We start from the raw sequence: 15,008 nt of genomic DNA on the forward strand, positions 1-15,008 counted from the left end.
AGAGTTTTGATGTAACTAGCCCTCCTCCTCCCTGTTTCCATATAGCTGGTTGAGTTTTTGCTAAAATATACTTTAGGATCAGATTTTGCAATAGTACATATTATTTCTAAATATTCTTTGACAATCATGTAGAATTATTATTGCATAGTAACAGAGGTACAGTACAAACCAGCATGAGAGAAGCTGCGGTATGAACTAGTCCTAAGTTTTTGTAGGAGCCTTTTGTAATGGTCTTTATGGGAAATGTTTGAAAATCCAAATATACAAGATCCACTGGATCATCTTTGCATGTGTTGAAGGAAAACTCTTCACAACGAATTTAGGAGAATGGTTGACAGATGTTTATTGCAATAAAAAGAAAGTGCTGAGGCATAGTTACAGTTATATAGGCATGGCATTCAAGCATTAAGATTCCCATATTAGGAAGCAGTGTTATACTTAAGGTCGGGTCTTCATATATGAGTTAGGATACAAGTCACAAGGCACAAACACATTTCCAACTTAACTTGATGACTCTTCTTATTGTAAAGTGCCTATTACAAAAAGTCTCTCTAACCACTTCTGCTTTTTGGGTACACAGTGATTCTCAGTCATGCTGCTTGCCTACTTCCTTTTAAGTAAATGCAAGCTGCTCCAAGCATTTTTATTATGAGATAAGCACTGATTAGATGGAATTCAGGCATTTTCCATTTATTCCTGAGGAAGGTCGAGGCCAGCCTTCCTCACATGCTTGCTGACACCTTCAAGCATGGCAGGTGGCCGTATGTCTTACTTTACAGAGGTCAGTCTTGGTTGCCTATCAACAGCTAGCAACTGGAGAGCAGATTGAGGAGATATAAAGGTTGCCTAGTCTTTCCCACTCTGGTGTTGTATTTCTATTTAAATTATAATAACTATTTCTAAATTTGTGTCTATACATATAAATTAACATATGCACATTTATGCAAATCTGTGTTATCTTTTGTCCTTCTTTTAGTGATATATCAATAGTCGTCCCGTTTGTGTGATAAGACTTTAGTGAGCCTGTTGTTATCCAGTGGCATTATAGTCTTCTGTGTGATAAGTAAGCAGTGTATTCATTGGCAGTGCAATCCTGTCTCAATGTGCAAGCAGTTGTCTCCAGTAAAGATCCCAAGCAGAGAGAATTGCTAGCTTCTCACATTAGAACTTTTTTTGCAAATACACATGTAAAATACATGTTCACATACATGTTTGTAAAGGCACAGTAGCAGATCTGGTAACAGCCCTCATTGTAATACCTGAGGAATAGCACTAACTTTTTAATATATCAGGACCAGGATCTGAAAGAGTGGAATAGAAGGGTGTCATTTTTAATGTTGTACAGTTCTCAAGTGTACCCATGTATAGTTTCTGTTGGCATTTTTGCTAGGTTGGGGATGGGAGATGTGCTTGACAGCAGAATTCCTTTATGAAAAAAGAGTTGAAGATCCCAGAGTCTTGAGTTTGCATTGGATGGCAGATCTAGCTTTGTAATGTTAATAGTGCTTAACATTTCTGGCATACTTACTGAATATTCCTATAAAAGTGAACCACCACCTTGGCTTAAATTCTAACAGGGAGCGGAGCAGTAAAGAGAGAGAGAATTACACATGACTGCTTAGTACTTGATTAATCCATGCTTTGAGAAGACAGTTAATCTGAACTTTAGGTTTGCAAGTAATGTTTAAATATAGCACTTGGAATTAGATTGTGCTTTCATTGTATTTCACACTGAATGACTTTTTTAGGTTTAGAAGATGTTGTAATTCACATATTCAGGGATGAAACCTAAACATTTTGAATTATGAAATCATAGAATCATAGAGTTGGAAGGGGCCTTGTAGGCCATCGAGTCCAACCCCCTGCTCACAGCAGGAAATCCACAGCTGGAGCATCTTCCGCAGAAAGCTGTCCAGCCTCTGCTTGAAGACATCCAGCGAAGGGGATCCCACCACCTCCCTAGGCAGTCGGTTCCATTGCCGAACTGCCCTTACTGTCAAGAAGTTCCTTCTAATGTCCAATCTGAATCTACGCTCCTGCAACTTAAAACCATTACATCTAGTCCTACTCTCTGCGGCAGCAGAGAACAAATCTGTACCCTCATCTATGTGAAAGCCCTTCAGGTACTTAAAGAGTGCAATCATGTCACCCCTCAGCCTTCTCTTCACCAGACTGAACATGCCAAGTTCCTTCAACCTTTCCTCATAAGACTTGTTCTCCATACCGGCTATCATCCTCGTCACCCTCTTCTGAACCCGCTCTAACTTGTCTATATCTTTCTTAAAATGAGGCGCCCAGAACTGAACGCAGTATTCCAGATGAGGCCTGACCAATGCAGAATATAGTGGGACTAATACTTCCCTCGACCTGGAAACTATAGCTCTGTTTATGCAGCCCAAAACCGCGTTTGCCTTTTTTGCCGCAGCATCACACTGCTGGGTCATGTTCAACTTGCGATCCACTACAATTCCAAGGTCCTTCTCACACGCACTACTGCTAAGCCGGGTATTTCCCATCCTGTACCCGTGCATTTTGTTTTTGTGGCCTGAATGCAGAATCTTGCATTTGTCTTTATTGAATTTCATTTTATTAATTTCAGCCCAATTTTCTAGTCTATCCAGGTCCCTTTGGATTTTATTCCTGTCTTCCATTGTGTTAGCTATCCCTCCCAGTTTCGTATCATCCGCAAACTTCATAAGGCTTCCCTCCACCCCATCATCTAAGTCATTGATAAAAATGTTGAGGAGTATCGGCCCCAGGACAGAACCCTGTGGCACTCCACTCGAAACCTCCTTCCAGTCCGAAGCAGAGCCACCGACGACCACTCTTTGAGTACGGTTTTCCAACCAGTTGTGAATCCACCTGACAGTATTTCCATCTAGTCCGCATTTGACCAGTTTGCTAATCAAAAGGTCGTGGGGGACTTCGTCAAACCCTTTGCTGAAATCTAGATAGATGACATCTACAGCATTTCCACCATCTACTAAGCTAGTGACCTGATCAAAAAAAGAGATGAGATTAGTTTGACAGGATTATTTCTTGACAAACCCATGCTGGCTCCTACCAATAACAGCATTGTCCTCTAGATAGTTGCCAATGGACTCTTTTATTATCTGTTCTAATATCTTTCCCGGTCAGACTGACCGGCCTGTAATTCCCCGGATCTTCTTTTTTACCCTTTTTAAAGAGCGGGACGACATTTGCCCATCTCCAATCCTCCGGCACCTCTCCCGTTCTCCAGGATTTCTCAAAGATGATGGCAAGAGGTTCTGAGAGTACATCAGCAAGTTCCTTCAATACTCTGGGATGCAGTTCATCAGGCCCTGGAGATTTGAACTCATTTAGGTTAACTAGGTATTTCCTGACTATCTCCTTATCAATCTTGAACTGCAATCCCAACCCCTTACTGAGATTGCTACCGATGCAAGGTTGCACACTGTTCCCTTTTAGGGAGAAAACAGAGGCAAAATAGGCGTTGAGCAGTTCTGCCTTTTCCTTGTTATCTGTCAACATTTTGCCATCCTCATTGAGCAGCAGTCCCACCATTTCCTTGGTCTTTCTCTTGCTTCGAACATATCTGAAAAACCCCTTTTTGTTGTTCCTCGCTTCCCTCGCCAGCCTCAGCTCATTCTGGGTTTTAGCTTTCCTTACGCTATTCCTGCAAGCCCGAGCCGCTCGTCAGAACTCTTCTTTGGTGATGCGTCCTTCCTTCCATTCTTTATACATTCTCTTTTTTATTTTTACCTCCTCCACCAGTCTTCCGTGTAGCCACATTGGCTTATCCTAGTTTAAACATTTATACATGTGCCCACTGCTGTCATTTCTCAAACTATAACAATGTTTTTATATAAACACCATTATAAATTTATAACAAATATAATTTGTGTCATGATGTCGATGTATTGGTCTATATATCAGTTGTGAATTATAGTACCCAATTTCAAACTGCAGATGCTTTGTCTAGGATATAAGGTTCTCTTGATTAGAATAAAATGCATCTGTCTGGCATGAATATATATTAAATTGAGTGCTTGACCTTGGTCCCTTTTCTTTATTTTCATATTTTGATCTACTTTGTTTGTGGTTTTACTTTTTCTATCTCCACTAATTTATTGTTGGTCACAAATTAGGGGTGTTGCTGTTGTTCACTAAGACCTTTGGTCCACCATCAATTCTATCTATAAACATTAGTTTTGCATTGCTCATGCAGAATACTTTTTATGATACATTTTAGGACAATGTCATTATCTACAATAGCTGAATATTTACTTCCTTGAATTCTAGATGTTAATTAACTAAATAGTGTTTGTTTGTTTGATTGATTGATTGATTTATATCCTGCCTCTCCTCCTAGTAGGAACCCAGGACAGCAAACAAAAGCACTAAAAACAGTTTGAAACATCATAAAAACAGACTTTAAAATATATTAAACATCTTTAAAAGCATTTTTAAACAGTTTAAAAACATCTTTATAAAAAAAGATTTAAAACCATATTAAAAAGCAATTCCAACACAGATGCAAACTGGGATAAGGTCTCTACTTAAAAGGCTTGTTGAAAGAGAATGGTCTTCAGTAGGTGTTGAAAAGATAACAGAGATGGCGCCTGTCTAACATTTAAGGGGAAGGAATTCCAAAGGGTAGGTGCCACTGCACTAAAGATCCATTTGCTATGTTATACAGAATGGACCTCCTGATAAGATGGTATCTGCAGGAGGCCCTCAGCTGCAGAGCACAGTGATCAACTGAGTATATAAGGGATAAGATGGTCTTTCAGATGTCCTGGTGCCAAGCTTGTATAGGGCTTTGTACACCAAAACTAGAACCTTGAACTTAGCCCAGTAGCTAATAGGTAGCCAGTGGATTCCATTTTTCTATTTGATTTACAGAAGAGAAAGAACTAGTCTAATGGTAAAACTATATATGATATGGACAACATAAGACCATAATAAGAAAAGTCCTGCTGGATCAGACCAAAGGCCTAGTCTTGTATCCTGTTACCTACAGTGACCAACGAGATACCTGGGGGAAGTCCAAAAGCAAGATATAAGGGCAATAGCTCTCTCCTGCTGTTGTTCTCTAGTGACTAGTATTCAGATTCATCCAACCTCTGGTCCTGGATTAGTAGCCATTGATAGCTTCATCCTCCATGAATTTGTCAAATCCCATTTTAAACCCGTCGTAAGTTCGTTGCCATCACCACATCTATTTAAGATTCAGTGACCAGAGCTGTAAAAGTTTTCCAAACATGGTTGCACCATAGATTTGTGTAAGGCATACATACTGACAGTTTTAATTTTGTTCCCTTTTCTAATGATCCCTAACAAAGAATTCAACTTTTTCATAGTTGCTGCATACTGAGTTGTTGTTTTCAAGTTGATATCTATCATGACCCCAATACCGTTTTTTCTGGTCAATCATTGCCTGCTCAGATCCCATCAGTGTATATGTGAAGTTAGGATTTCTTAGCCCCGTGTTGAGACCAGGATTGAATTGTCCACTCATCAGATAGTGAGCAGAGAGTTCAATTCTGCTTGGTGCTGCCTTGCCCCATGCTTCAACTTTGGCATGTGAGTGGGACCACCCACCTATCAGTCACCTATTACCATAATGACATCAGATGATTAACAGGTGGGTAGTCCCACCCACCTGTCAGATTTGGACCACAAATTTTTTTGGGGGGGGAGATAAAGATCTGGCCCTCAGGACCAAAAGATTCTCCACCTCTGCACTTGCATGTTGACATTGTCAAAGAACTCTAAAAGGTTGTGAATCAGGACTTACTTACCCAAAAGCTCTAGCTTATGAAGTGTTTGTAGGTTACATGTTATCATGCTATGGTCATAGTTAATGATGGAGATGTGTAGGAGGAATTACTGCAATTTGTGTCCCATGCAGAAACAGCGTATTTAATATTTGGTCTATATTCCAAAAAACATACTGCTGTATTGGGACAGATAACAGAAATGTATCATATGCCCATGACCAGGTGAATTTTGAGGGCCGGGTTGCGTAACAATACTGAAAATGCATATTAACATAAGAAACTGTATGAATCCTTTTACTAATTGTTCAATATTTTGATCTTTAAAATGATTAAATGTAGGGAAATTGCAGCCTAAAATCTTAGCCTAACAGTTGCCAAACAATGTATGTTACTACCTCATAAACAAGTAATAAATGTATCTGGGAGACTATGAATTCTTTCTCCTGATTTGAATTTATTAATGAAACCTAATCACTCATTATAAAATTATCATTGGCTCCAACATAATTTGTTTAATAATGTGCAAAGGATTAGAAAATGCATACACCAGTGTCAAAATAAGAGAGAACTGAAGGTCCTTTGGGTCCTTTAGCCTGTGAATAAAATCCAGAAATAATAGGTTCTTAAAGTAATCCAACTTTGAGTTTTGCCCCTTAAATCAGCATCAGAGGGCCAGTTTGTCCAGTCAGCAGAATGGTAAGTTAAAACGTTTCGTGAACTGTTCCATTTCAGACTATTCCATGTTTGAATGCTCCATCAAAAACAAAACAAAATCTCCTCATACCACTTAAAAGGAACAAATCATTTTAAATACTAATCAAGAAAGTACATGTCATGGTGCAAGAAACTTAAATGCATAAATAAATTGAACATTTATTGTTGTAAAGTTTGTATTGCATTTAATAATCCTAAAATGTAGTTGTGGGTCCCACTTGTTTTGTGCTTAAGCAATATACCCCCACTTCCTTACACAAGCACTCCTGTTCACGTCTCCAGCCAGCCTGGGTCCAGCAGTACTGTAGTGCTGTTCAGGCCTTTAGAGGAGGAAGCTGAGTGCCGTGCTAAAAGGATCAAGTGGCAGGGCTGTCTCTCCCATGAGGCACAATTTATTTATTTATTTATTTATTTATTTATTTCATTTATACCCCACCTTTCTTTCCATGTTAGAAACCCAAGGCAGCTTACATATGGTTCATAGGCAGTCTCCCATCCAGGCACTCACCAGACCTGTGTGCCTTCAGACCATGAGACAATAAACTCACATACAGGATTAAGGGGCACATTTCAGGGCAGCAAATGGCTGGGGTCCTTACTGCACTCCAGTATCTGGCTATCTAGCCAACGTCCCCACTCTGAAAATGTCTGGCTCTCCTTCCAGCTGGCCATCACCTCACCTGCCTTCTCCTTGGAAAACTAAGCCTTGCATACCTTTTTCACTTCCTATCCCAGAAACAGCAGGAAGAGGAAAACCAACTATGAGGGAGTAGCACATCTGTCTTTTCCCACTCATTCTCTTGCTAGCTCAATTATCTAAGTAAAAGGGTCCCATCCCAGCAGCAGAAGGCAGAAGCCTGATTTGCATAACATGGTAAGCCAAACTATGGCTTACCAGAACCATGCAAATGGGTGGAATTCCGGAGAGGAGCTTTCAGCCATGTTGCTCCTTTCTGGACTTTTTTATCTCATGCTGCACTTAGCTAAACCAAGATTTGGCTTAACATTTCATCTGAACCTGGGCTTCTGGTTAGGCTCTCTCTTAGCTAATCACAAGCAGCAGCCAAGACTTGGTCATTACAACACGGCTTATGCCAGTTTGATACATAGTGTGCCGCTTTGAATACCACTTTGCAGCTGCAGGTCTGTGGCACACAGGGCCGGTTCTAAAGGGCGGCCAGGTGGGGCACTGGCCTGAGGGTCCCTGGAGCTACAGGGTAACGGGGGCCCTCAGCGGGCCCTCCGCTCCCCTTCCGTGATCTGTGGCCCCTCACACCCCCTACTTACCTGTCTCCTGCCTTTTAGTATTGCCCTTAATGAAGATGGCGGCCACGGTTTCCCTAAAGTACTGAAGCCCCTGCCACCATCTTAGTTGATGGCAGAGATGCTTCATCCCCTTAGGGAAACCGCGGCTGCCATCTTGGTTAATGGCAATAGTAAGAGACAGGTAGGTGGGGGGGCTCTCTCTCGCACATGAACGCAAACGCGCACACGCGCCAGGGCCCAGGGCAAGCTGATGCCCAAGGGCCACGGCATGCCTGGAGCCGGCCCTGGTGACACATTACATTTTTCCCTTTTGTTTTACAAAAAGCTCTGTTTTATCCATAGATAACTTGTAACTGTCTGTAAGCAATAAATTGGAAGCAATTCAGTTCAAAATACAACTCACTTTAAAATATAGGCTAACACAAGGAGAAAGGAGTGTAGCTTTTTTTAGCGATGTTAGCTATAACTGGAGAGCATTTTTCACTGAAATCAGTGACACTTGATTTTGAGTAAACATAGACAGGATCAGGCTGTAAATGAATGCAGCAAAAAAGAGGGGGTGTACATAAGCCTTAAGATATATTTACCTCATTCACACATCACATTGATGTGATGTGCAAACCAGGATAATTGTAGTTTATAGCTAATATTTGCCTCTGACCCTGCCTCAGTTCTTTGAGTTTGGGGAGCCTACATTTTTGTCCCTATGGGAAAAAGAGGCAATTGACATAGTAGTATGAATTGTTTGCTCTACCTATGGATTTGAAATAAAACATTCCTTTAAAGCAAATGCTCTTGTATATTCAAGGTAGTATGCTCCTTGGCTTGGGGCAGGGGGTGCCATTTACTGCTTAGGCAGCAAAATGTCTCAAGTTAACCGTGGATGTGAGACCTAAGATAGACCCTGCAGAGCCAGGGGCTAAATGGTCAATAGTCTGGCCTGGTATAAGGCAATTCCCTGTCTTCCTGTAGTGGTAAAAGGTTCAGAGTTGGGACTGCCAGCACTGAATGAGATTGTTTTATAGCTGTGTATTGTAAATCACTTCATGATGTCTCATGGGAAGTGATAAAGAAAAAGAAAGAAAGAAAGAAAGAAAGAAAGAGAAAGAGAGTGTTTTTCTTTCCCACTCTCCAGAACCAAAGTATCCCCTTTGGATACTTGTACAAAGTATTTATCTGCACTGTTATTTGATCTTGATGGGATTATTATATTTTTTTATTGTACTCTGGGATTACTTGTCAAGGAAACACAGGTTAAAAATATTCTTGAATAGGATCTATTTATATTTCTCACTATGAAACTTCCTTGTAAAGTATAGGGGGTTCAAATGTTCTATTATATTCAGTATTATGAGAAAAACATAAAATTATGGCAGAATGGAATGAAACACCTTTATTTAGTCTAATTACTTATATGCTGCCTTCAGGTAAAAGTCCTCCCAAGGCAGTTTATAAACATTAATTAGTTTCACATACATTACAGGATAATTTGGGTTCATATTGATAGCAACGGGTGTCAGCTAGAGATGTATCCGGTCAGGATGGGGGGCAGGTAGGTGCTTGAGTGCAACTTTCATTCTGATTATTGAAGATCTAAAATACAGAAATAATTATTACTAACCTTGGAAACATTACCAAGAAAAGGAAGACTTTAAAACATTACCAAGAAAAGGAAGACTTTATTCCTTGTTGGTATATCTGAAGAAGAGCCAGAATGTTCTGATTATAGTTAAAATATATGATAAATAAAACTCTTTTATGGTGAAATTGGTCATTGACCCTAAAGTTTATCTTATTGCATATTTGAAAGAAATAATTTTAAAGGAAAAAACTCATCTATTACATATGTTAGTGGCAGCCAGATTAGAACATCAGATGCATTCATATGATATGAAAATATGAGGGCTACTGCCTCTGTGCCACTTCACTTTAAGGAAATCAAATTGTTCTGTTAAGTTTTTTTTTATTATTTTTAATATAAATTCAGATTGTACCTTAACTCCCTCTTACTTCACTCGTGTGTGCACTCTCACTCTCTTTAAATACTTTTCCCAGCCTCTCCAGTGCTACCGTCCTTCTTCTGAATTGTAAGGTTTTGGATTCTTTCAAAAGGTTTGATGCTACAGTATTAGATCATATCAGCTTCAATAAAGCTTAATGCTACACAGTGACCAAATCAAAGTTTTCTATGGTGTTTGGACAGTTGTTGGTAAACTTCAGCATCCTGAGCACTTACAGAAACAAAGTATAAACAGCTTCTTAATAAAATCACCTTCATCGTAATCACACTCTTTTTAATTGGTCACAAACGTTTTCTAATTTGCTCCAATGGCTCAGAATGAAGCTCAGAACCCCACTAGGGGGCTCCATAGCTGTAGTAGTTTGTGGCTGTAGTAGGTCTGTAGCTTGTATGAAATGGAATTTGCACCTTCCTTAACTAGTTAACAGTTGTTGCAGAACACACAAATGGCTGGATATGTTTTTTACAGTTAAAGACTTGCATTGACCTCTACTGCCACCTTTGTGTCACTCAAAAGTGTGTTTTAAATTGTTTTTAAAAGATGTATTTTAAATTGTATTTGTTTTTAGTTATTGTAAACCGCCCAGAGAGCTTCGGCTATGGGGCGGTATACAAGTTTAATAAATAAATAAATAAGCCAATGTTATGACATTTAAAATATATAAAATAACTAGATGTGTGCCATATTGTGTATGGCATACAGGATATTCATCCCAAAAAATTGACATTTCAAGACTAACTATATACTATCTTAGGAAATAATAACTTATAAGGGGCCTAGTTAATATTTTCTTTTATTCTAAAATAAATTCAACAGTTAATCATATTTTCTTCCACAAAATAATTTCTAATTTTGGCAGCTTCAACAGTAAATAAGTCAATGACTTGCATATTTGCCAGAGAAAAACAAATCTTCTGCTTTGTATTTCTAAAGGTGAATTTATTCTAGTTGAGAAAGCAGTTTTTCCAAAGTAAGTGCACAGAGTGCATTTCAACAAGTAGTGTGATCCAATAAGTCTTTAATCACAGGGGCCCAAATATACCCAGGCAATTTATTTCCATCACCAAACCATGGCCTCAGGCTCATACACTCATCTCTTCCTATTTTAGTACAAACCATGGATTGGGTTGGATCCAATGCTCAAAGTAAACCCATTGAAGTTAATCAACATGATCAACAGATTCATTAATTTAATTGGGTCTACTCTGAGTAGAACTTAATTGTATACCACCCTTTGTTATTACATCCAGCAAACTACTTAATTGTATACCACCCTTTGTTATTACATCCAGCAAACTACCATTCGTGTTTGCCTTCTATGATTTGAAGCTGGTTTGTAATCCTGGTCTGAAGGGCAAAACACAAACCACTGTTGTCCAATTTGGATTTAATGGCAGACTTAGTTTGTGCTAGAAATAAGTTATTAGTTAGGTGTACACAGGAGAGGAGAGTGTGCAATTGTGAGACTCATTCACATAATCCCAAAACATGGTTCGGTGATACATATGAATGGACCCTATAATTTGAAGCTTTGGATATTTTTGGAAGAAATTCTTCTCTGCTCATGGTCTGTAACCTTGTGGAAGTAAATGCTGTTGGTGAGTCTCTAAAGTAATTTTCAAATGCATGAGTTTCATCCATGGAACATTATTTTTGAATGCTGCTTTAGATCACCTTGTACATCTATATCTTTGATTCACTGTTTAACCTCAGTATTATCTTTAAAGACCAAGTTGTTCCAAGAAAGTTGCTGAAAACTAAGATTGCAATTACTTGTGTTTCTGTGCTCAGAGGTTAGCAGGGTCATATTAAATATACAGATTGCATAATGCACAAAATATTGGTGGTCTGTTAGTATCAATTTAACTAGTAGCTTATATTGGTGTTGCTTGCTCTGATGGAAATGGTAACAGTTCTGTCTGACCAAAGCAAGAACCCTGATTTAATGTGCTATAAAGATAATTACATTTAAGGAATATTTTTCTGAACTATGTCAAGCTCTTTAACATCCCATACGCTTAGTTTCAGTGGCCTTCATAAACAATGCAATACTGAGGGTGTTGGGGAGAAAGTAAAAATGGGAGATGGAGGGAATGGTCCATTCAAGGCATAATGGCTTATAGTATCCTGGAGTGGAGGGTTGGGGCAGACAACATGGTCAGGACGTTGAGTGCCATGTGTTCATTAAAAAGCCTCCCACACACAGAGGTTTCAGGAGGAGACCTTTTTCTCTTCGTACTCTCTGTTCTCACTTCTCATTCCCCCCTCCATCCTAGCTACTGTACATACCAAAAAAAAAAGCAATGTCTGCCAGCCCAGCCTTAAGCAGTATATAGCATGGTGGCCAGGGATGGGGTTTGCTGCATGGCGCCAATCCACATGCAGTTCAATAGTCCGTCATTTCTTTTCGCTGACATGAATGAATGATCACAGCATTCCACAGGGTATTTTGGTGTTGGGAAAAACATTGTGTAATTTTTAGGTAGCTGCCCTGAATGAATGATCAGATCACAGTGTTCCACATGGGTTTTTTTGGCAGTGGGAAAAACATTGCGTAATTTTTAGGTTGCTTACGTGAATGAATTGATCACAGTTCCATGTGGTGTTTTTTCCTATTTTTATATATCAGTGAGGCAGATAATTGCCTTTGAGTCTGCCTTGCCTCAGGCTTACTCTCTTTTGGATATGGTCTGTGCCAGTTTGGAAGCACTGATATCTCATGGAGGAGAGGACAGGACACAGACCCCTTTCCTGGGGTGACTTATTGATTGCTACTTGCACCGAACTGAGTGGTTGATGGGCAGCACAGTGTCTATGTGTGTTGTTCATAATAATAATGTTTTTACAAAAGAAAGGGGGCGTCCTGAAGAACCCTTTGGGAGAAGAGATAATAATGATAATACGATAATGATTTTTTTCATAATACATAATGGACAAATGGAAATCCTGTGGTTGACACAACATCGTAATTATGGGGGGAAATACGTAAAATAGGGGGAGGATTTCGAGGAAAAAAATTCTTGCTGATTGCAGTCACAGCCGCAAAATCTGTGCCGATTACAGCTGTGACCCACCACAAGAGATCAGTGCCGCTCCGAAGGAATAGCGAACTAGAGAATTCAGTTGGGATCCGGTACCAGGTTTGATTTTTTTTTAATATTCTCCCCCATCCCTAGTGGAGGAGTAGGTGGGAAAGAAAAGGTTGTCTTTTTAAAATTATTTTTCCCTTTCCTGAAACCTTCCTACCCACAAATCTCAAACATCACTAAAGGGTTCCTGTTCCAGACTGCCTTGAGTCCTGAACATGTACACTTCTGTTAGTAACTGCTTTCCCCAGTACTGAATTTGATTGTCCTGTGCCCATCACCTGGGCAGCAAAATGGGATCATCAGTATGCATGGTAATGCTTTCTGTATATTCAGATATCTCCCCAAGATGCAGAAGAACACTAGTTTGTAATTTTTTTTTATAATGTTTTTATTGGTTTTGGGTAGAACAGAATACAAAACAAGAATAACTTATACAACAATGAGAGAAAATAGTGCAGTTGACAATAGGAGTTATGGCACCTATAATGCTCTAGGGAGGTAAGCATATATTAAATGGTTATTGTCCTGAATTGTTTTCCAGATAATATCCCAATGTGGACAGCCAAATCTGACCATGCGAGGTTGGAGGTTTGCATGCCCCATCACTTTGACTAACGAAAACAATAAAGCTATACCATTGTTCATAGAACTTGTTTGCATCTGTTCCTTGTCTCATTGCTTTTGAACTATGTGTTAGTTTTTCCATAAGTGCTAATTTCCATATTTCCTGATACCATTTATGAATCATATGTGGGTCAAGAATAAAAGAAGCAAAAAAAAACATTGGTGAAGACAGACCATGACCATTACCACCCAAGAAGCATGTTGATTTGTGGGGAGGAAGAAAACTATCCTGATCAACCCCCTAAGAACTAGGCAAGTAGTAAACTACTCATCAGGCCCCAGAGCTCAATGGTCTTATCCTGTTATACTCTGAGAGAGGGGAATTTCCCAACAGTTTACCCTTGGATACAATTCTTTGTGGCCTCCATCTTCTTTACAACCATTTTCCTTGGAAATGTGATCCTAGGCAAATGTGGCTCACAGAGTGAGAAAGCCAACTGAGAGTAAGGGCAATTCTTCCTGCCATCTCTGAATGGACAAACGTGTTTGCTGCAGTTCACGTGCTCCCTGGCTCTTCATGTAAAAAATAGAGAAAGAAGTGTGAAATGAAAGCTTCTGTGAAGGTACCCCCCTGGTTAAACACTAGTTAATGTATTCCACTAGTACTGCAAATATATGCTTTAACTTATTGACATATTTAATAATGATTTTTGTAGTCACTGTCTTCCTATCTACTAAGGTATTTTCAGGTACAATGTTTCTCCAGGAATATAGTCCATTTGTGGATGATTCCACACAGACATGTTAAGATAATAGCATGCCAGGCACACACATACACTAGGTGGCAACTATGCCTGTCTTTGTGCAGATTGCTGTCTGGTCCTAGCCCCAGCCCTAGAAGGATCAGCACAAGGGGAATAGCAACCACCATACAAAATCAGCACTATGAGTTCTAAATTCTTATGATAATGGGTATCTTTTTTGTGATACTACTTACTTTGGATTTGTGGCTATAGTTGCTGAAGAAGCGTGCAACTCAAAAATCCCTTAATCTTGTTTCCCTCCCCACTTCTTCAGTTTTTGTGTCTCAGACTTTATCTCCTTTACATGCTCCCCCCCATCCTAGGTTTTTAGTTCCTCTGCCTACATTTTTCTGATTCTTCTCTTATCCTTTGTCCCAGAGGCATCTGACAACTTCCTACATTTCAACTTCTACAAAATGAAACTGACAACCTGTATAATAATTGGAATAACAGTAGCATCCTGAATATTAGTATGCCTTGCCTTACTTTGTACAGTGGCCAGCACAGGTTTCATCTGGTTGCCCCCACTCCGAAAAGCTTGGTACTTTAATTTTACATATTCTTGAAAACACAACAGCTACTTAAAATGCAAACATGGTTATAGGGCAGTATCATTTTTTATTATTAGCTTTTTAATTAAATCTTAAATATGAGTGAAACCTTTGATTTTTGTTTTGCTTTATTTGTTCTATCAGTTCTACGGATTATAAATAGTTGAGCTATAATGCGATGACCAGCAATTGAAGGCACCCAGTAATTTCAGAATGTAATTTCAGTACCATGGTT

The 15,008-nt window shown here is 39.3% G+C and overlaps 1 protein-coding gene across 7 annotated transcripts in view; it reads left to right on the plus strand.

The window, feature by feature from the left end:
- Window positions 1-15,008, plus strand: part of ULK4 (unc-51 like kinase 4) — a 447,010-nt gene that overhangs the window by 347,731 nt on the left and 84,271 nt on the right. The window contains exon 36 of one of the 7 annotated variants that reach the window (XM_061587598.1): window positions 12,830-12,897. The exons of the other annotated variants lie outside the window; for them this stretch is intronic. Within the exon in view, the coding sequence (XP_061443582.1) occupies window positions 12,830-12,835 (6 nt within the window). The 3' untranslated portion in view covers window positions 12,836-12,897. Of the gene's footprint in view, window positions 1-12,829; window positions 12,898-15,008 lie in introns of those variants that run through there. 7 annotated transcript variants of the gene reach the window in all.

This window comes from Rhineura floridana, chromosome 10 (assembly GCF_030035675.1).
Source record: "Rhineura floridana isolate rRhiFlo1 chromosome 10, rRhiFlo1.hap2, whole genome shotgun sequence".
NCBI lineage: Eukaryota > Metazoa > Chordata > Lepidosauria > Squamata > Rhineuridae > Rhineura > Rhineura floridana.